The following is a 20,503-nucleotide window of genomic DNA, read 5'->3' as shown; positions in this document are numbered from 1 at the left end:
GTCATGATTAAATTTAAACCAATGGACCACGGGTGGAAGTCAATAGCAGAAAAACAAAATTTGTATTTCTAACATAACATGGAGAAAATCGAGATCAACTATAGTTATCTGACTCGACTCATACCCATCACATTAGGCCCAATTTGGATCTGTTCACAGTTGGCTCAATTTGATCATTGGCCCATACCCAAAACCATGTGTATTTTTCAATAAATTGGTGGGAATGAGGCATTGAGAAGCTTGTACTATTACTCTCTATGTATTTTTCATACTGGCAATTAGTCCTGGGCGTTCGGTTTAACCGGTTTATTCGGATCGGTTTGTTCGGTTTTGCAAAAATTCGGTTTCTAAAAAATCCCACCGAATAGACCCGAAATAAATTTCGGTTCGGGTCGGTTCGGAAGTCGGTTTGTTCGGATCGGTTATTGACAAAAAATTCTGTTCCGAAGATGAACCGAATTTTTTCATATTCGGTTTTTTGTTCTGTTTACTTTTTGCAAGAAAAAATATTTACATCGCAAAAACCCAATAACAACAACCCAATTGACAAAATTAAAAGGCCAAACCTAATAAAATCTCAAGCCCAATCCAAATTACAATAAAAAAGCCCAAATCCATCTAAATTTAGGGTTTTTGGTTAGGCATCGTTTCTAGCTGGTTCCGCCGTGTGAACTGCCGTGAGTCTGTGCTTTCATGTTCTTCACCCTCTGTCTCATTATTATCTACCAAACCGTCATTAGATCTACAAAACTCATAAATTTTAGCATTAGATCTATGTAAACAGATGCAGAAATAAACAAAACAAAACAAAACGACCCTAATTAAAGTTAGGTTTTAAACTTTGAAATAAACATAACAAAGTAATTAGGATTTAAGATTTGAACTAATACATCTGGAAAAATCCAGAAGAATAAAGAAAAGAGATAAAAATCAGAAGAATAACAACAAAGCAATCGACTTGAACAAAGTTAGGGTCAGGTTTTGACTTTGAAATTGTTTAGAAGAAGAAAGAACAACAACTTACCAATAGTAAATTAGAGTTTAACGAATTTAGACCAAAGGGATTCTTCTATTGACAGCAATAGACGAGTTGTAGAAGATGATGATGGATTCAAAGGTTTGGCTTTCACCATTTTTTCGCAGAGAGAAAAAGAAGCAGCCGCAGGGAGAAAAAAATGAAGGGAATTAGGGTTAATAAAATTTTATTCCTATATATATATATTTCGGTTTATGTAAAACCGATTGGTTATGCTCTGCCGAACCGAACCGAACCGTTAACCGAATTCTTAAATTAATTTCGTCGATCGGTTTTTCTTTCTTTACAACTCGGGCACCGATAACCGAAACTTTCGGTTTATCTGGTTCGGTTTAATCGGATTCTGCCGATTGCCCAGGACTACTCGCAATGATTCTTGATCTTATTCATCATAATCTAATTTCGCCGACAACGTAGTATATCCAATAAAGAACTGAACCATTAAAACAAAAATCGTTTACAATTTCTTGTGTGTGTTTTTTATGTGTCCAGCATAAAGGCCCGGCTCAATATTTTATAGGACCCTGTGCTAAAAACTAAAAAGGCCCTCTCTAAACCCTTAAATCCAAAAAAAAATTACCTTACTTACGTGACACATATTTGCTGTATTCATCTTCTAAACCTATGGTCATTTTTCCCTAGTTTTTTCTAAACAAAAAACAAATCTGCAAACTAAACACACTAAAAATTAAGAAAAAAAAATCAGGAACATGTGCTCTCGTTTACCGCTGGCACACCCCTAGAGCCGGGCCTGCATAAAAACGTCGGGAGATGTCGCAGTTACACAAGATAACCCAATTGATGATCAGCTCTTTGATATGCAAAAGTGTGTCGTCCAAATTTTATGGAACAAACTAACTCAAATCATTGATGAAACACCCTTAAAACAAGTTTTAGGGTTTTAGACATGTAATGTAACTCATTTCTTAATTGTTAAAAGTTCCTCAAAATAAATTGAGACATATAATTAAATATATTGTACATCTTCATGTGATTATAATCTATATGTTTTTAGAGAAGTATGAACCGCATGAGAAAGTGGTATACTCAAAACTCATGGATGGGGATGAATAAAAGAAGGAAAAAAGTCAGACATAAACACAAACAAGAAGCACGCGACGAATCTTTGTTGCTTTTTGACTGTTGTAATCCTCTTTGAGTTTCTGATTGCCAAGTTTCTCCCCCACCAAAATAGTGCTTCTAATACAAACTCACCATTATAACCTTTTGCACGTTCCATCACTATTCACTAGTAGATTTTTTTCAATCGTTATTCACGTTAATAAACGATGAATTAAAATTTAACCTTTTACCAAAAAAAAAAAAACGATGATTAAGCCATTAATCTTTCCAATATCAATCAACTTCAGTATCCGTTCTCATATTTGATTTGGGTTCTTCAAAGGTGCACAAACTCCACAAAAGATTTATCTCTCTTTTGAGGAGAAAATAAAACTATGATATTTCTCCACCAGTACATGAAGATTCGATGTGACTACAACAGAACATATGATGTTCACACAAAAATGACCATAATTTATTTTTGGTCGAGTAAAAATTAATAATTGTGGGTGTCATCTACGATATCCATCCATACTTGAATAAGTTTATTCTTCTTTACTCAATTAATTTATTGTGTTAAGTATGGACCGTTCAAGAAGAACCTTGTCGCTGAGACTTGAGAAGGACTCACGTGGACGCCAATGCCTGCTGAAACTTATATTTTTTGCATTACGCAATTTTGTTAAATCTAAAATAATAATAAAAAAGCTATTGACGTAGACGAAAAAACTTGTCAAAAATATATTACAAATATTAAAGAAAACAAATCCAAACAAATTAATTGATTAAATAACAAGAAAAAAAAAAAAAAGTGGGTGATGCATAATGATCCATCTTCTTAAGTCTGGTAGAAAGAAAAGCACCCACAACTACACCATTAACCTATCTTGTCCTGTCCCTTAAGGTTTCATATTTTCTAGTTCTATTTTATCAAATTTGTATGGACATCATTTTTGCAACCTTGGAGATGTTGATTCGTTGACCTCCACCTGTGAATTTTATTAGTTTGTTTCTAGTTTCTAGTATGATAGATGATTATCCATTAATGGTGTTTTTAATAGTTTTTCTAGGATAATATATGTGAGCTACTTTTGAGGTTTTTTGCAAATTTCATAAGGTTACAATTTGCAATCAACAACCGTTATATTAATTATTTGTTACTTGAAACATCCACCTAGCAATAATCTTACGTTATTTAACAAGAAACCATTCATCGTTTATATACAAGAAAAAAATATCATGTCATTTAATTTAATACTCATAATATTACATTCAATCCTTGCTAAGGTATATAGGGTTTATGAAAATCAATATGAAATTATATATGTACATTTCTAATAATTTCTCTATTATTATATCATACTTTCTTCTCTCATTTAATTTTAAAGTTGGTGAAACTCCTCCAAGATATGCATTCCATTTTACGCAATTCGACGTACGCCACTGCCAGATTTTGTCTGAGGTGAGTTCCAACTTAGATACATTATTCTCAATCTCAATGCTTCATGATGTCTGTACCTTGTATATTATATAGTTTCAATACCAGCATTACCACCATCAAAATTCTGATCGTAACTTGGTAGATCAGCAGAGGAAGTTCGTAGACGCAATATAGTAATTTGTAAGTTTGTTTACATTAAGTTGAGATAGTCAATATTCACATATTAATGAAATTTCCTGAATTGTTTTCTTTTTCTTTTAACGTATTCAATAAAAATTTAATAATTTCTCCACATCTGAGACAGAAACTTAACACATGAAGTTGCGTAGTCTTTTGCCTTTTCTCTTGTATATTTGTTTATGCCTTTTCTCAGGCATTCTTTGCTTTGGAGTAGATGAATTTCCAACGTGATTCTTAAAAGGCTTCACTACGACTTAAGTATTTTGCAGATTATTAAATGTTATTGGTTTTACACTCACATATCCAGTCAAAATGTGTATACAGTACATATATAACATTTTAATTATATGATACTCACCAATCACCACCTTCATTTATACTAGTGAATTACTTGTCGCTGATTTTGGTATTGTACTTAATAGAGTTACGATCAGGGTACGCTTCCGCGTTGTCCTTTTCCAACCAAAAGCTCGATTAAAGAAACAATGATTCATTTCACCCAGTGTGTTACTAGCTAATTTTCATTTTGACTTTGAAGTAGTTTGATATAATTGATAGATGTTTATAAGATATAACGCAAAATGAGAATGTTTCGGTTTGTCAGCTTCCTTTAATCAAGAAGGTACGAGTCTCGAGCCTTTTTATTTCGTTTGGGCATCATCAGTATCAGGGTCATTGGAACTTTATATGATAGCATTATTATGTATTTATGTTCAAGATATATTTTAAAAGTCGACAACTATATTAGAGTTATCAAATTTTCAGATTGATATCCTTGTGTGATTTTTTTATATTGGTTACAGAAAGTTGTTAATTTGATCTAATTTTAGTTGATCCGGGAAAAATGTGAAGGTAATTTTTATATAATAAGAAAGAAGTCATGGTGAAAACATATGAACTCTTTACAATTTAACAAAGTTAATTAGATACAAAAAGTAGATAATATATTAGAATGTAATTTTAAATGAAGGTTGAACTCAGAAACAACTTTTTGAGAAACGAATATGTGGCTTAGACACTTTTTTGATATGTTTTGTAATTTATACATCTTATAATATCTAGATTGGTCCTGTTAAAATCTATATGTGTTTGTCAACTTAAACTGATTTATTAGATTTTATTTGTTAAAGTTAGATACAAAGATCGTGAATTAATTATGTTTGTTACTTATATCAGTAAAGACAACCACATATAAAAACACATTGAGAGAAAATAGTGACATCATGTCTCCGTATCTTAGAATTTTCTGTCATATAACCGCTTTATTTTAAAATGATTATAGATCATCCTCTTTTGAACAATACTCTGTCTTCATATTCTTAAAGAAGAATCACACAAGTTTTGACATCTTGTATTCTAAATTGATCAGCGTCGAACACATGCTTCTTCTCTGACATAGTTGAGAGTGTTAAATTTAGTCCAACAGATAAAAGAATGGGCAAAGGATTTAACTTAATATACTTGTATTTCGTGTTTCAGTATTTAATTTTTACAATTTAATGAAATTTAGCCAAAATACATTTTCGAAATTTTTTAATTCTTTTAAAACACATACCCAATTTTCCGAAGATCTTTACATGTCCATTTGTTTTACTAGCTCTTATCACAATTACTGATGAGAAGTTTAGTATTGAATTTATTTATGCAAATTCTTTTATCACAAACGTAATTATTTGTTAATATATTTGTAACATCTAAAATATACAATTTTATAAAACTAATGGGACTCTAAAATTCAAAGTTAATAGAAAAAATTAGACTGTATGATTGTATATTAATAATAAAATGTTTCGTTCAATCAAACACCACAACTAAGCTAACTAAGCAAAAAAATCGAGCTATAATTAAGGCAATAAATAATCACAGAGCAAACACGTTCACGTTTAATAGTATTTTTATCATTTGTGGTAAATTAACTGTCTGGTCAAAACTTTAATAAACTTTAATACCATTACAATTTAAGTTTTATGGCATGCTATTTTTTTTCTATTACATCACCACTAGACATATTTTATCTAATCTTTTTATGATAATTAATATTCAATTACAAATGGCATGTTTATCCATTGTGAACAAAAGTGTGTTAAAATAAATCTTAATTTCTGTCTTGTATAGTGGTAGTTGGCAGTCACGGTTTTATGTNTTTTTTTTTTTTTTTTTTGTCAAATTAGTAATTTGTATATTCCTTTAAAATTATGAATTACTTTGTTTGATATATTATCATATATACTTGTGGTTTATAAAGAATGATATCAGTTTTTTTTCTTTCTCATAAAGAAATATATTAAAGGTGGATGTATCGGATAGAGGAAGCTAACGGCGGGAAGAAAACAAATTACAAAGAAAGAGAAAAAAGATCTTCACAAAAAATTAAGCTATGTATAAAAATAAATATAATATTTGTATATAATAAGTACTGTATTCTAAAAGCAAAAGCTCTCTGATCATAAAACCTGAAACCTATTCTCTTTTCGTTTTCACATTTCTCTCATTCTCTTTATCTTTATCTTCTTCTTCTTTGGTTTCACATTTTGAAGAAGCTTGTGGAGGTAGCAACACTGTCAACACACAACATTCTTTACAACATCTCCAGATCCAATCTTGCTTCTTTAGATTCAAGACACGAAAAGATTTACAGGTTCTCCCTCTTTCTTTTATCTTATTTGTTCTTCGTTCTTGTTTTTGGATCTCTGAGATTTGAAAGAACATGTTTATGCGTTTGTGTGCTTGTTATAAAACTATGAATGTTATCTCGGGTGTAAAATATGTAATATTGTAATTATTGGACATTCGAATTAAGTTTCCTCCGTTTCTCCTCGCTGGAAAAGCCACCGGAAAATTAGCCGGAGCTATTTAATTGTTCCGACACTTGCAAAGATGTGGAACATCGAGGGACCACTCGTTCCACACTTTTTTCTGCCTCTTTGCTTTCTGCTAATTATCTCACTTTCCAACAAGATTAGCCGTAAAAATTAAACATAATTATGAATTTCAATTTTTTTACGTTAATGATAAAAAAACACATGAGGACGAGCTACTGACAGATTTTGACCTTCTTTGTCCAAGTTTGAATAAGTTGTTAGGAAATCACCGTTTTGAGCTAGTCAAAATTTGGTACTTTTTTGTTTTGTTTTTTATTAGAAACATATGTAATTTACTATTGTTCTACGTTTTAGTTAAGAAATCAAGGTTTTGCGTTACTCATTTAGTATTGATTCTTTTTAACACATGTAATAGTTAAGTATTGTTTTACGTTTTTGTTTTTCCTCCTTTTGCAATCTAACTAAATATCTAAACTTTTGTTTGTAACTCAATTTCTAATTTAATTTTTTCTCTTCCTTGAGTCAAAAGAGAACACACACACAATTTTCAACTTGTATTGGCTGTCCAATTTGTTGTGTGGAGTCACTGAAAGCACACTCGAATGTTTATTTTAAAAAACAAACAAAAAAACAACCAAGACCTTTATGATATAGTATAATGTATGCTTGAGGTATTATGGTTTACTAGTCATCTAACAGTGCAAGATTGGTTCAGATATTGGTTATTTCGGGTTTGTTTTCCAATTTAGGTAAATGAAAACGATATACTAACTCCCAATTTTTTTTGGTTTCAAGAGTTGTCTTTATAACACGAACGATTTGATGAGGTCCATACTCCATATGATGGCCGACCTATATTTTTAAATAATCTAATCCAATTCCTTATTGCCGAGCATCGAAACATTCTGATCTATACCTAGACTACAAATTCCAATACCACACATCTTCACATGCTAGCTACCTCGATCTTAGGGTCAAATTTACCATTATGCTATATTCTCTCTATATAGTATTTCATAATGACAAGGCCATGAGCTCATTACTCCTAAGTCTATATGAACGTGGAAACGTGTGAATGATCAGCTATAATTGATCACTAGATCTACACAGTTAAACTGACCATATCCCAAATTTTTTATACAAAGATATTAAAACGAACTATATTGATTTTCTTTGATTATTTTTTTAAGAAAAAAAATATTTTAAACTTTTCTCATACGTAAAAATATAAACGCGGTGGATTTTTTCCATAACAAAAAATATCTTTTTTCCGTTTTGAATTAGTTCTTGTTACAAATTTTCTTACGCATTTTCATTTTTTTGGTTTTAGTTGATATCATCAATTAATAAATTAAACGAATAAATACAAAACTAAAACATACGAAAAAATGGTATCAAAAAATAAAATGACGTCTAATCTGAAAAAAAAATTAACTTCTAAAATGACAGTTAACTTGAAACCGAAAGATTATTTATTATTTACTATCCAAAATATTAAACTCATAAAACTCTATTATTTTAAACTGTAAACTTATATTTTCATTTTTAACGTATAATCTGTTGAATAAAAATTCATATTTATATATTTAATTTAAACATTATGTCCATGCCGATTTAGGCCATTTGAACCTCCACTTGTGATGGATGTATCACGTAAACCACAAAATTCATTTTTTTCTTACCTCTAAAATTAAAGACATGAATTGTTTAAATTGCCATCGATTTTATTAGGTCTAACCGTATAACCTACAAGGTTTGTGGTCTTAAGTTTTTTTTTTCCATGAGCCTCGGAAGTTAAAAATCAAATCATATGTATATGGGAACATTGGAAAGCAAAAAAATATATACAGTAGAACTTTTATAAATTAGTACTCTTTAGAATAATAATCACTATAAATTAATATATTTTCGGTCCCAAATTAGGTCAGTGTAATTTTGGACACAATTCGATAAAAGAATAAGATAATTAGGTATTAACCCGCGGAAAACCGCAGGTTTTGATGAAAATTTTAAATAATTTATTTTGTGATTATGTTATTTATAAAAGTTTGTGATTAAAAATTCAGTTTGTTATATTAAAATTTTTGTATTTTAAAAATGTTTATTGAAAACCTGTCGATAAACATTTGCATGTAATGAATAAAAATTTTCACCCGTGCTGAAATTTTTTTTTGATAAAATTTGTAGTTATATAGATTTTATTCGATTAGATTTTTAAAATCTTAGCTGTTTATTTTATTTTTTTTAAGTACAAATTAGTTTTGATTCTAATAGATTTTTTTTTAACTCTTCTACAATTTATTTTATTTTATGTGTTCCCAATTTTCATTTTTAATTAATTATATTTAATTAATTAATCTTAATTAAAAATTTCTAATGGTAATTGAATGTAATGTTTTACACATTTTAAGGTTAGTTTCATATTTTTACTTCCCAATTAATATAGTAGGATAATTTTTTTGAAAATTCTTTATAAAAATATGGTCTCATCAATAATATAAATTAATAATTATATAAAATTATCAAGATATATGTATATATACACACTAATTTTTGTTAGAGTTCATTTCTAATATTTTTACTATATAAAAAACTTTGAGTATTCTATCTAAAATATAATAATATTTATTTTTATTCAATAAAAAAGATTAGTTATATTAATTCAATCTTATTTTTACACTTTTCTTTTGAAAAAATTATCAAATTAAGAAAGTCTTTCTATGAATTAATAATTATTAATTTATTGATAAAATTAAAACCTCTTTAAATTAATAAATTTTCATGGTCCCAACTTTATTAATTTATAGAGGTTTTACTTAAATATTATAAAATTCAATAACAAGAAAATTCGAAGATTCTCTAACAAAAAATGGGAAAAATGAAGATTTTATAATATATGTTATCCTAAATTTGTAGATGAAGTTATTCTTCGTTAGATTTTTTCTTTTGTGAGATGGGGGAATAGTCTAACAATTGTCACTTTTTTCTTTCAACTCGTCTTAGTGCCTTAGTGGAGGTATGTGTCTCCACTCTATATTAAGTGGATCAATGAATCCCTAGAAAAGGGCATCTGATGTTGCTGCTTAGCATTACATTACCCATTCATATTCGTAAGATTCGTCTGCCCAATTTTGTATCCGTACCAACACGTTTCTCTTTCAAGTCTTTACAAATTGCATAAAATTCCGAATCCTTTATCTTTTTATAAGATCTAATTCGTATTCGCTTTTTGATCTCTTAACCTTTTGTTTCCTTGTCAACTAAAGTTTTTTTCCTTAGTGCTTCTTTGTTTATCCACGCCTCTCCATTATCATTAGGGCAAATTATAGTTACAACACAAAAGGTTCTTGCTTTTTTTCTGGATTAGTAGATAAATTTATATATCAGTTCCTGCCAAATCTTGACTTTGTGAGTTTTAAGTCTTAAGAATCTTGACTGTCTTAAGATTTTGTAGCTTCCTTTTTTAAGTTTGGTTTGTTCTTTTGTCTTTTAGCCTTTATCATTCACATGGTTAAGGTTTAAAGTTTGCAATCTCGGATTAAAACGAGCCATCTATGGTGGATTCTCGTTGACGCATATAAAAGGTTTCTTTTTAGTTTAAGCTAAAAAATAGGTAAAGGTTACTTGCACTATACGTATTCTCTGTTTTTGTTCGGCTAAAACAGAAAACATATGAGATAGCTTTCTGTTGAGAAACGGATTCTGTGTGATATATTTTGAGAATAGACAACCGATGTTTCTCATGTAAAACATGAATTTTGTCCACTTGAAATCTACAAAATTGCAATCTCTTCACCGTTTCTTGAATAGATTTGTATGTGCTCCTCTCTTTGTTTTGATAACGGAATCAGATTCTTATCCTTTGCTTCGTTCTTCTGTCTTCTTGTTCTGTTCTTGCCGACTCTGTTTTTGCAAATGCTTGAATTTTCATTGTTTACTTTCACAGGTTTTGATCTGAAGGACGAAAACTCTCGGACAAGGACAAGGACATAAACAGAAAAAGCTTGTTGATCGCTCCTGTTTTGACTTTTTTTTGGATCTTCACGATTTCTATCTAAGAAACTGATTTATGGTGCAAAATCCTCTGTGATATTTTTCTTAAATCATTCGATCTTCTAATGTCATGAAGAGAAGTGAGTCTGGTAAGTATAAGGAGTTATGGAGACCGGTACAAGCGTTAGCAACAACAGTGGAAGCAGCAGAAACGATAGCTATGAAGCAATCAAAAATGGATCATGGTTTCATCAGTTCCGCAATGGCTGCAATCCCTGGATGGCTAGATATGTATATGGTCTGATCTTCCTCATCGCGAATCTACTAGCTTGGGCTGCCCGTGATTATGGTCGGCGTGCCTTACGAAAAGTGACAAGTATGTTCCCCTCTTGGATCATGTTTCAATTGTAACTAACATCTCTTATTCGTTGTACTTATAAGTTGACTATATTGCAGTATTCAAGAACTGTAAAGGCGGAGAAAACTGTTTGGGGACGGAAGGAGTCTTAAGGGTTAGCTTGGGATGTTTTGTATCCTTTTCTTGGTTCATTCGTTACGTACTAATATAACTACTTCAATGTTATATGTTTCATTAAGTCACTTAGAAATTGTTTTGACCTTGACCATTAAGTCATCAGTTGTTCTACTTCGTTATGTTTCTTTCAACTCTTGGCACGTCGAAAACGCATTCGTCAAGAGATAGGTGGCATTCTGGATGGTGGTTTGCTAAGCTCATTTTGTGGCCTGCTTTAACCATCATTCCCTTCTTGCTTCCTTCTTCCATTATTAACTTTTACGGTTAGGCTTGATGAGAATATTACTATTTAAAATACTCTTTCAAATTCAATTGGCACGACGACTAACGTCTTTTTACTTTGGTTTGGTTTTGTAGGAGAGATTGCCCATTTTGGTGCAGGGTAAGATTTTAATTGATCAGTCAAACTTTACAATGAGTATATACTATATGAAAAATCCCAAAATCTTATTGTTGTTTGTTTCTTTACAGGGTATTTCTCTTAATACAACTAATTAGTGTGATCAGTTTCATTCAATGGCTTAACGAATGCTATCAATCCCAAAAAGATACAGAAAAATGGTTAGATTATTTTGATACTAATTTACAAGACGTGTTTGTTTTTTTTTTTGTTTTTTTTTTCTAGTACTAACCAAGCAAACACACTTTATGTTTGCAGCCGTGTCTATGTGATGATACTATCAACCACCTCATACACAGTGTGCATAGTAGGAGTGATTATGATGTACGTCTGGTATGCGCCTGATTCGTCATGCCTTCTCAATATATTCTTTATAACATGGACTTTGTTCCTCATCCAACTCATGACAAGCATAGCTCTCCACCCTAAAGTAAGTCCCTTTTTTTTTTTGTATCCATTATCATCCTTTTAGTGTGATTGTGTTTAATTTGTTTGGATGTTTGAAGTTATTAATGTGCTTTTGCCAACACCAATATATAGGTGAATGCTGGATACTTGACTCCAGCTCTAATGGGACTCTATGTTGTGTTTGTCTGCTGGTGCGCCATTCGAAGGTATGTTTATGTTTCATATCATATCTCTGATTTTAACAAGGTCTGGTTAGATCTTAAAAATATTATATCATCATTAGAATTATTTGATCTAATCTTATTTATTTATTTTTCTTCTACGTTTTAATTATATTCTTTATATATATGTTTGTGTTTCCAATTTCTGCATTCTTGGTGAGAAAAATACAAACCAAAATCAGCTCAAAATATTAGTATATATCTATAATCGAGGATAATAATTTAATTGTCATCTCTATTTTTTTTTATTTTGTGGTTTAGATAACTTTTCCAAAAGTTAGAATGGGTTAGGAATTAGGAGTTAGTACTAGTCGAGTATGATTAGGAAATTTAGTTGGTTTGGGTGTCCTTAGCCACTATATATATGGTGGAGAAGATAGGTCAAGAACCATTCATCATCATCATCTTCCTGCTTTGTTTCTAAGCTTCTATCTTCAGATCTCTCTCTTAGTCCCTGGAGATATGTCAGAGAATAAAACTAATGCAGAGAATCTTAGCAATGCCTTTGTGGAGCATTACTATTACATTCTTAACGAAGCACCTCGCTATCTTCATACTTTCTATAATGAACCCTGTCTGTTTAACCGTCGTGATCCTGCAACCCATGTCAAGAAAACTTTCTGGACTAGGGAAGAAGTGAAAGATGAGTTTCTGGCTATGCGATACGAAGATTACACGGCTGAGATTGAGACTTCACTTGGTATACCATATCCTATGGAGGATGATCGTGTTATTGTGTTCGTCAATGGATACTTGACAAGGAAGAAAGATAACGTGAGGGGCAAGTTTACGCAAACGTTTCTCGTCGCTCAACAAGACATTGGTTTCAGTATCTTAAACGATATTTTCAGGTTCAAGGAGACGCAGACCGCAGACGCAGATCCCAACCTTAAATCTGATTGCTCTTTTTCCTCACAAACCGGCAGCAACAGAGAACTAAGTGAGAAAGCTCCAAGCAAAGGGGACGATGATGATGAATTATGTGTTTCAGTTTTAGGGTTCTAGACTTACATATATGTGTTCTCCAAAGTTCGTTTTGGGTTGGGTTTCTAGGTTTAGGGATCCTAGGAAATTAGGAATCGAATCAAAAGATGTAGGTTCATATGAACATAAGTTCCTTTTCTAGCGTTTTCATAGAGATTTATCTTTGTTTCAGCTGTTGGAAAAGTTTCAAAATTATAATCAGAAAAATTTATAACAGTATTGTTTAAGAAATTCCAACACATCTTATTATAGTTTTGAGCGTTTGATCCACTTCTATTCAAGTTCTGCATTTGAACATAAAAAAAAACTAGAAAAAGTTAATTAGAAGCTTGCACAAGTAGTGGAGCTATAATGTTTCTTTGATGTTGTGCAGTGAACCAGCGGGAGAAAGTTGCAACAGAAAAGCAGCAGCTTCGAACAGAACAGACTGGCTGACCATCATTGTAAACTTTTTTAGCCTCTTAAAACTCTTTTGTTTTATAATTTCATCCAAAAATAAATATGCTAATTTTGAGTAACATTGTGCAGAGCTTTGTGGTTGCGCTACTTGCAATGGTTATAGCCACATTTTCAACAGGAATAGACTCACAATGTTTCCAGTTCAAGAAAACTGAGAACGATCAAGAAGGAGAAGGAGAAGGAGAAGAGGAAGATGGTGTTCCATATGGATATGGATTCTTCCATTTTGTGTTTGCCACAGGAGCAATGTACTTCGCTATGCTACTTATCGGTTGGAACACTCATCACCCCATGAAAAAGTAATGTTTTTCTCATTCTAGCTTTTGTGAGACTTTTGTAGTCTCAGCTTGAAGCTTGAGACATCAACTCATACTGTTTTTTTTTTTTCTGTATTTAGGTGGACGATTGACGTGGGATGGACGAGTACTTGGGTAAGGGTTGTGAACGAGTGGGTTGCGGTTGGCGTATACAGTAAGTCGTGACAAAATCTTGAATGCTTTCATCCTTAAAAACTTTGAGATTGTGAGACAGTTTTGTAATGGTTTGTTGATGAAATTTTGTGATAGTTTGGATGTTGGTGTCTCCTCTCATACTAAAGAGTAGAAGACAAACGACAAGTGGGACATAAGCGAAAAATCGATTATGGATCTCTTTTCTCCGCATGTGGGATAGATAGAACTAAACCGCCTTTTTCACCTACGACCAAGATGGATGTTTCGATGGCAACTCAAACATGTTCTCATGGGTTTGGTGGAAAATAGTATTAGACGATTAGATTGGGGAATTGTTGGACGACAACCAAATCTTTGTAAGTAGATTGTTCTAGGAAGGTGGACAACAAAAAATAGTAATGATTATTATTTTAGTCATCTCATTTGCGACTTAAGGGTTGATTTTAATTATCAGCAAAATTACACATGCATTATGCATATGTCAAAATGTAATTCAAATACATGCAACATTACTAACAAAAAGTTCAAAGACTCTTTCATCATTCACCGAACAAATATTCCAAAAAGAAAAGTAACAAACAAACGTGGATCCTCTCTATGAACGATGCCTCAATCCTCCATAAACACATCGAGAAACCAATTTCAACTCTTAACAAGACTTTCTACGGCCCCAGTGTATATACTTTTACAAAAAAGACTAATCACCAGTAAGTTAATATTACAACAACACAACAAATATAAACTGGCACCTGATGAAGAAAAGTACATCCATGGAAGAGTAAAAGACAACGAGATTTAAAACCCTACACTGGATGGCCAGGAATGGGATGAAACGACTCGATCCGTTTTTCATAATAATAATAATATTTAAACTAGTGGTCTCATATCCACTAGTCATCTAACCACAACCAAATCAAACAGCGGAAAATAATCAACATATACCGATATCCAATAACCGATAATTCAATAGCATTGTTAAACAAACCAATCAGAACATAAAACATCAAATCAGCAACCTAGAAACGCTCTACTGACTCAACTCTAGCAATCTAACAGAATCCAGACAACAACCAATCAAGCCACTAGAACATCTTCCTCTTCATTGCCTTGATTCCACGATCACACTTTGCCTTTACCTGCACCACAAACAAAAATTGAGATGCATGAGTATTTTATAAACGCTTAGTGAGGCAATCCTCCCATCTACTAGGTTATACACACAAGCAACTGAGATTCCAATGTCAAACAATCTACAAACAAACACACAAACCAAGGAAACAAGTATCATCCGTTCAATGGAAGGGAGGTGTCGACCGACACTAGCCCAGTGTCGACCAACACAGGCTATTTGTGTTGACCGACACTACCCCACAATGTCGATCGATACTGGTCCTTGGTGTCGATCGACACTGACTCCGCAGACGCGATCTGTTCGAAGCTTAGAGTCGAATCTCGCTTCTCCTCACCTCCAATCCGTCCAAATCTCAACCAAAAGCCACATAAACTCATAGGAAACCTATAGCAATCGTAACAAGCAACAAAACACCACAAACAACACATAACAAGCCAGACAAAGGAAATCTCAATCTTACATCAGCCATGATCATGCACTCACCCCTTTTGCAAGAAGTTCTGACCCAAAAACGGCCAATCCAATCTTTTAGAAGACTCCTCATTCATTCCTAGCACAAGATCTCCACTCCACAAGAACATATCTCTCAAAACAAGCCCAGAAATCTCACAATCTCACTAAAACTCTCAAGAACACTTGTCTCTTTTTTTTTTGTCTCTCAAGAGGCAAAAAACAACTGCCTCCACGACTTAGGTCGACTTTTATTTTAAATAATCCGGTTATAGGATTTCCCTTAAACCAAACCATCCCAAATCGACAATCTGAATCGATCTGGTCGATCTAGACACTACCATGATGTTGATCGACATCCATCCTCAAAAACCACTAATTGGTTCGCGGATGTTACACGGGAGTGTTGAGATGGATCATCTTTCGTGTCAAAATTGACGAAAAGAAGATGATCACTGAGAAGAAAGTACAAATGAAGCTCTTGTGACCAAGTAAGTGACTGAGTAAGTCACAAAAAAGTCAAACAAGGCCATTTGGGCCATTAACTACAATATATTTAAGCCCAAATTTAGGTGTGTATCTTGTTAATTATTAATATTAGTAGGAAAATGACCTTATGTAATGGAGAAAATGTATGACTGCTTATAATTACAGTACGAAAGGTAGAAAAATGAACTTATGCTTACAGAAGAAAAAATGTTTCCAAAAATCTAATATTTCTATCTTATTACCTAAAAGACTCGAGTTAATGGATTCCCTCAAAGAGTCGAGTCATGCATCTAATTGTGCATATAATTTTTATTCATTTGTTCTAAATTGGCAAGACCCTATTCATTATTCAAATCCACACAAATGAACAGAAGATTCAAAATCCTCTCAAATCCTTACAAACGTATACGAGAGAAATCATAAATATCACAAAATTATATGTAACCAATATTTGAAACCGAATACAATATATATATCTAATAAACCGATCGTAATGTCAAAACTACGATGGGTTAGAGCTTTGTCTATTTTTCATTCTCAAAAAGCGTGAAGCCAGAAAATCTTTGGTTTTTTTTTTTTTAATTTAAGTAACATAGAGATGTGTTTATTTTCTGCCTACGATCTAACTCTGTTATTTGCAGATTGCTAGCGTGTAGAATAAATAATATTTAGAATAAACTTCAAATTGTGTCATATTATTTTAGTATAGATATATGGAAATACTTCTAGTAATTTTCTCCGATATGGTCAAATGTTCGATAATTTTAGAAACCAACAAAAGGGCCGGGGCGGTGGATGCATCTTGAAGTTCTTAAACGTTCCTCAAATTCGACCACACACACAGTACCAGACAAAGCCAAGTAAGGCTGCAGGTTTCCCATGGTATTACGTTCTTGTTTCCTTTTTAATACCAAAATAACGAATTACAAGAGAATGTTGCATAATAGTACAAAGAAGAAGTTCTAAGTTACATAGTTAATATTCATTAAATTTTCTCGTAATTTTTTTTTAAATCAAAAGAATTATAAGTAGGCTTTTAAAAGTATTAGTAAAGAATTCAGTAACGCTAGTATAATACTCACTCTGACTGCGCTTTCCATACCTTTTCTATATTATAATTAAACACAAATGACAAATCCGTAATTTGAGATTAATTTGAACTATTTATGTATTCTCTATAGAAGGATCCATCTCAAAAAAAATTTAAAAGCTGCAACGGTAAGTATTGTGCCGTTTTTGTTGTTATCAATCACAAAAAATTAGAGGAATTTACAGTACCAAAAATAGTACTATCATTTATAGCCTACCTCTATCTCTTATGTTCTTTTTCACTAATTTTGTTTACTGCTTTGGATCACTAAACAGATATATAACATTACATGATTTTGATGCATAGTACAAAATAATCAATTTACTACATTGATAAAACTTGTTTTTTTTAGTTACTTGTAAATCATTTAAACCGGACATATGTATATATATATATATATATTATTTTGTTGTAATTGTAAATTCAATCAAGCAATTGAGCATCATATAACGTTTGTTGGAAATGATATATTAGATTTCTATATAAATTTGGTTCAGCATGTTACATCTTTAGTGGACCTACCTGAAATGTGGTGGTAAGTCTTACGTAGTCAAGTCTTATATACATTGATTGAAATTTTCTGCCAGAGAGCAGTAAACCAAAAGTAAGAGAAGAGACAGAACACAAGCAAGAGACATTAGATGGCCGTAAAGTAGAAAGTGAGTGTAGTCACTCAGCTATAGTGTTCATTATGGTCCATATGCAGTGATTACTATACTTAAGTAGTGACAATTCAATTCGACGATTCAATATGTGTTTTCAGAATATTTACATTGCTACCCCACGTAGTATAATTAATTTTAATGTCGATCCAGAACATAAAAAAGTAGACTGTAATTTTTTTTCCAAACCATACATACACTTATAGAGTCGTTGGTGTTGGACCTAAATTTATTTAAGCTTAGTGAACTTAATAAAATTGGAGTGTGTGAATAGATAATGGATCACATAGAAGTGGTTGGACTCAAATTGGAGCTCCAATAAGCGATTGGTTGTGTCAAATAAGAGATGAAGTCGATCTCTTTATCACGTCTCCTGGAGATTCGGTCTTCTTCGTTCTCAACTCCATGAGAATCGGGATTGAGAAGAGCACTACACAACTGTTGCTGGATTTGTGGATTGAGTGGGTTTGATTTGTTGAAAAACAAAGTCAATTACGTCGATCACAAAGACCTCTATATAAACACACGTTCAAGTCTCACTACGCAACTGATCACCGATTGTGATATCAACGTAGAGAAGAAAAGACTTAGAACACAAAACTCCAACAATCTCTCTTTGTCACAAAGTAAGTGCCTTAAGTGTCTTCGAGAGTATCGTAGAGTGTAGTTCGTATAGAGCCGGTGTGTTTGAGTGATTAGCAAACCGGTTGTGAATGGTTGTACCCTGGGACTCTTGTAACCTTAAATCCCGTCGCACTGCGGGGGTTTCAAAGAGTTAAGGAAAGAGATTTCGGTCTCGCCTCCATTCTTCCCTTAACGTTTACTTGTTGTTCTCATAATCAATACCTCTTACGTAGTGTGGCAAATTTCTAGCTCCTACATTCTTAACTCTTTGAAGAATCTGTTGTTGTTCTATAAACATCTAACAGATTGATTTGAGATTTCATAAACGTTTAAGCAGAGGTTGTGTGTGTATTCACAATTTTGTTTACCACAGTTGCGATTGGGTAAAGACCATAACGAGAGTTTGAGAGCCTCAGACCTGTTCTGTTCTTTTGCGAAAGGAAAAACAGAGTGTGTGTTGATTATAACTCAACGTAAGATTGTGATTTTAAGGCTGAGTTAAAATTGCTATTGGTTTAGATTTCTGGTTTGTAAAACCTGCTCCTTGCATTTGATTTATTTGCTATTGAGAATTGCGATTCTAAAAGCTATTTTGAAACCAATTGTTGTGTTATTCAAACCCTGCAGTTTGCCTTTGAGTTGCGATTCATAAACTGCATAATTTTGGTTTGGATTTATTTGCAAATTAAAAACTCCTAAATCGACATAGTGTCTTGATTTTTTAAGTTTCTGCAAATTGAAAGTTTAAGAGATTTATTATCTCTTGCTCTGAGAATTTAACGAGAACTGCAACTAATAATAAACTAATCAAAAATGGATTGACTATTGTTGTGGTCACACAAGCGTCGTAGACTTAGTGGGTTGCTTGTGTTATTTATTTATTTTTGCAACTCAAAACAATTAACGTGAACAAGTTTGGTTTTGCGAAACCTATATGGTCTTGTTGGTTTTTGTGTTTGTTTGCAAATAATATTTAGTTAGTGTTGTTAAAGTCACTTCACGACTTGAAATAGTGTTCTGAACAAAGCTTTGTGTTTGTGTTTCAGATATGGCTAGTGACGATTTGAACGTGCCCAACGTTGCTGAGGTCACCGAGACCACCACCAATGGAACTGGGAATGACATCCAGTTTGGTACGCTACCTCCGGTGAAAGTAGCAGTCCCTGAACCTGTACCAGCTGCAATCCCAGATCAGTTTCAAGGGGTGCAGATTCCAGCTGTAATTCGGCTGGTCTACTTCCTGACAAGTTTGATGGAACATCGTTCAAAATGTGGCAAAAGAAGATGTTCTTCTATCTTACCACGCTGAAACTAAGTAAGTACACTCAAGAGGAGAAGCCCATTCTCTCGGAGGATAACACAGATCCACATGCGTTAGCAAGCGTACATGCTTAGGTACAAGGTGATTTCCTGTGCAAAGGTTACATCTAGAGCCGTCTCTGTGATCAGTTGTACAACGTCTACTGCAACGTTGAGACTTCAAAGGGATTGTGGGATTCTTTGGACAAAAAGTACCGCACCGAAGATGCAGGATCACAAAAGTACGCAGTTGCTAAGTTTCAAGACTTCAAAATGGTGGATTCTCGGCAGTTAATGGAGCAAGTTGAGGAGTTAACAAATCTCCTACATGAGATACATGCTGAAGGAATGAGATTGTGCGAGACATATCAATTATCATGCGTCATTGAGAAGCTCCCTCCTGGCTGGACCGATTTTAAAAACTATCTCAAGCTGAAGAGAAAGTGGATGATGTTTGTACCGGGGATTACACAGTTTAAACAAATAAAGATTTTGTGGGAAAGAGCAAGCAAGTTCTTTTATTAATCAGAGAAAACGTGAGATCGTCACTTAAAACAAGTCGGATTAGAGCTTGTTAGTCCACAAACGAACTAGTCAGCTTAAAGTGACGAACTAAAAACAAGAACGAATTATACGAAAGACAATAGCAGTTTTCGATGCAAAGTATTGCTCTGCAGGTATTGTCCGCGGGTCAGGATGATGATCCCAATAAATGCTTTCTCCTTTGATAGGGGACTGTTGACCTAGGGACGTCTAGGGTTTTC

At 32.8% G+C, this 20,503-nt stretch overlaps 2 protein-coding genes and 1 long non-coding RNA gene across 6 annotated transcripts; 2 read left to right on the top strand and 1 right to left on the bottom strand.

Annotated features, from left to right (window-relative positions):
• LOC104766374 lies at window positions 446-1,181 on the bottom strand. Its single transcript, XR_764017.2, has 2 exons — window positions 1,025-1,181; window positions 446-742 (listed from the first exon to the last, which is right to left on the bottom strand). It is a non-coding gene; the product is annotated as an uncharacterized LOC104766374 (long non-coding RNA).
• LOC104766373 (probable serine incorporator) lies at window positions 6,074-14,413 on the top strand. Of its 4 annotated transcripts, none has more exons than XM_010490248.2 (12): window positions 6,074-6,357; window positions 10,488-10,910; window positions 10,991-11,064; window positions 11,173-11,332; window positions 11,427-11,451; window positions 11,541-11,630; window positions 11,728-11,899; window positions 12,010-12,083; window positions 13,456-13,525; window positions 13,611-13,840; window positions 13,939-14,012; window positions 14,108-14,413. In XM_010490248.2, exons 2-12 carry the CDS (start codon window positions 10,700-10,702, stop codon window positions 14,167-14,169), a joined length of 1,242 nt encoding a protein of 413 aa, XP_010488550.1. In that variant the 5' UTR covers window positions 6,074-6,357; window positions 10,488-10,699; the 3' UTR covers window positions 14,170-14,413. The 4 variants fall into 4 exon arrangements, with proteins under 4 accessions (XP_010488550.1, XP_010488553.1, XP_010488552.1 ...); XM_010490251.2 differs by lacking the exon at window positions 6,074-6,357 and adding an exon at window positions 9,668-9,884; XM_010490250.2 differs by lacking the exon at window positions 6,074-6,357 and adding an exon at window positions 9,976-10,154.
• Window positions 12,208-13,448, top strand: LOC109130757. Its single transcript, XM_019240759.1, has 2 exons — window positions 12,208-12,879; window positions 12,935-13,448. Exons 1-2 carry the CDS (start codon window positions 12,561-12,563, stop codon window positions 13,036-13,038), a joined length of 423 nt encoding a protein of 140 aa, XP_019096304.1. The 5' UTR covers window positions 12,208-12,560; the 3' UTR covers window positions 13,039-13,448.

The sequence above is a fragment of the Camelina sativa genome, chromosome 19 (assembly GCF_000633955.1).
Source record: "Camelina sativa cultivar DH55 chromosome 19, Cs, whole genome shotgun sequence".
Classification (NCBI taxonomy): domain Eukaryota; kingdom Viridiplantae; phylum Streptophyta; class Magnoliopsida; order Brassicales; family Brassicaceae; genus Camelina; species Camelina sativa.
Note: the sequence above shows the minus strand (reverse complement) of the source record. Positions and strands in the feature narration are given on the sequence as shown.

Bases quoted from the DNA above. Each gene is read 5' to 3' on its own strand.
- LOC104766373 (XM_010490248.2), top strand. From the start codon at position 10,700: ATGGAGACCGGTACAAGCGTTAGCAACAACAGTGGAAGCAGCAGAAAC. The intron at 10,911-10,990 runs GTATGTTCCCCT...ACTATATTGCAG, and splicing joins TGCCTTACGAAAAGTGACAA to TATTCAAGAACTGTAAAGGC. The intron at 11,333-11,426 runs GTTAGGCTTGAT...TTGGTTTTGTAG, and splicing joins TTCCATTATTAACTTTTACG to GAGAGATTGCCCATTTTGGT.
- LOC109130757 (XM_019240759.1), top strand. From the start codon at position 12,561: ATGTCAGAGAATAAAACTAATGCAGAGAATCTTAGCAATGCCTTTGTG. The intron at 12,880-12,934 runs GCAAGTTTACGC...TTTCAGTATCTT, and splicing joins GAAGAAAGATAACGTGAGGG to AAACGATATTTTCAGGTTCA.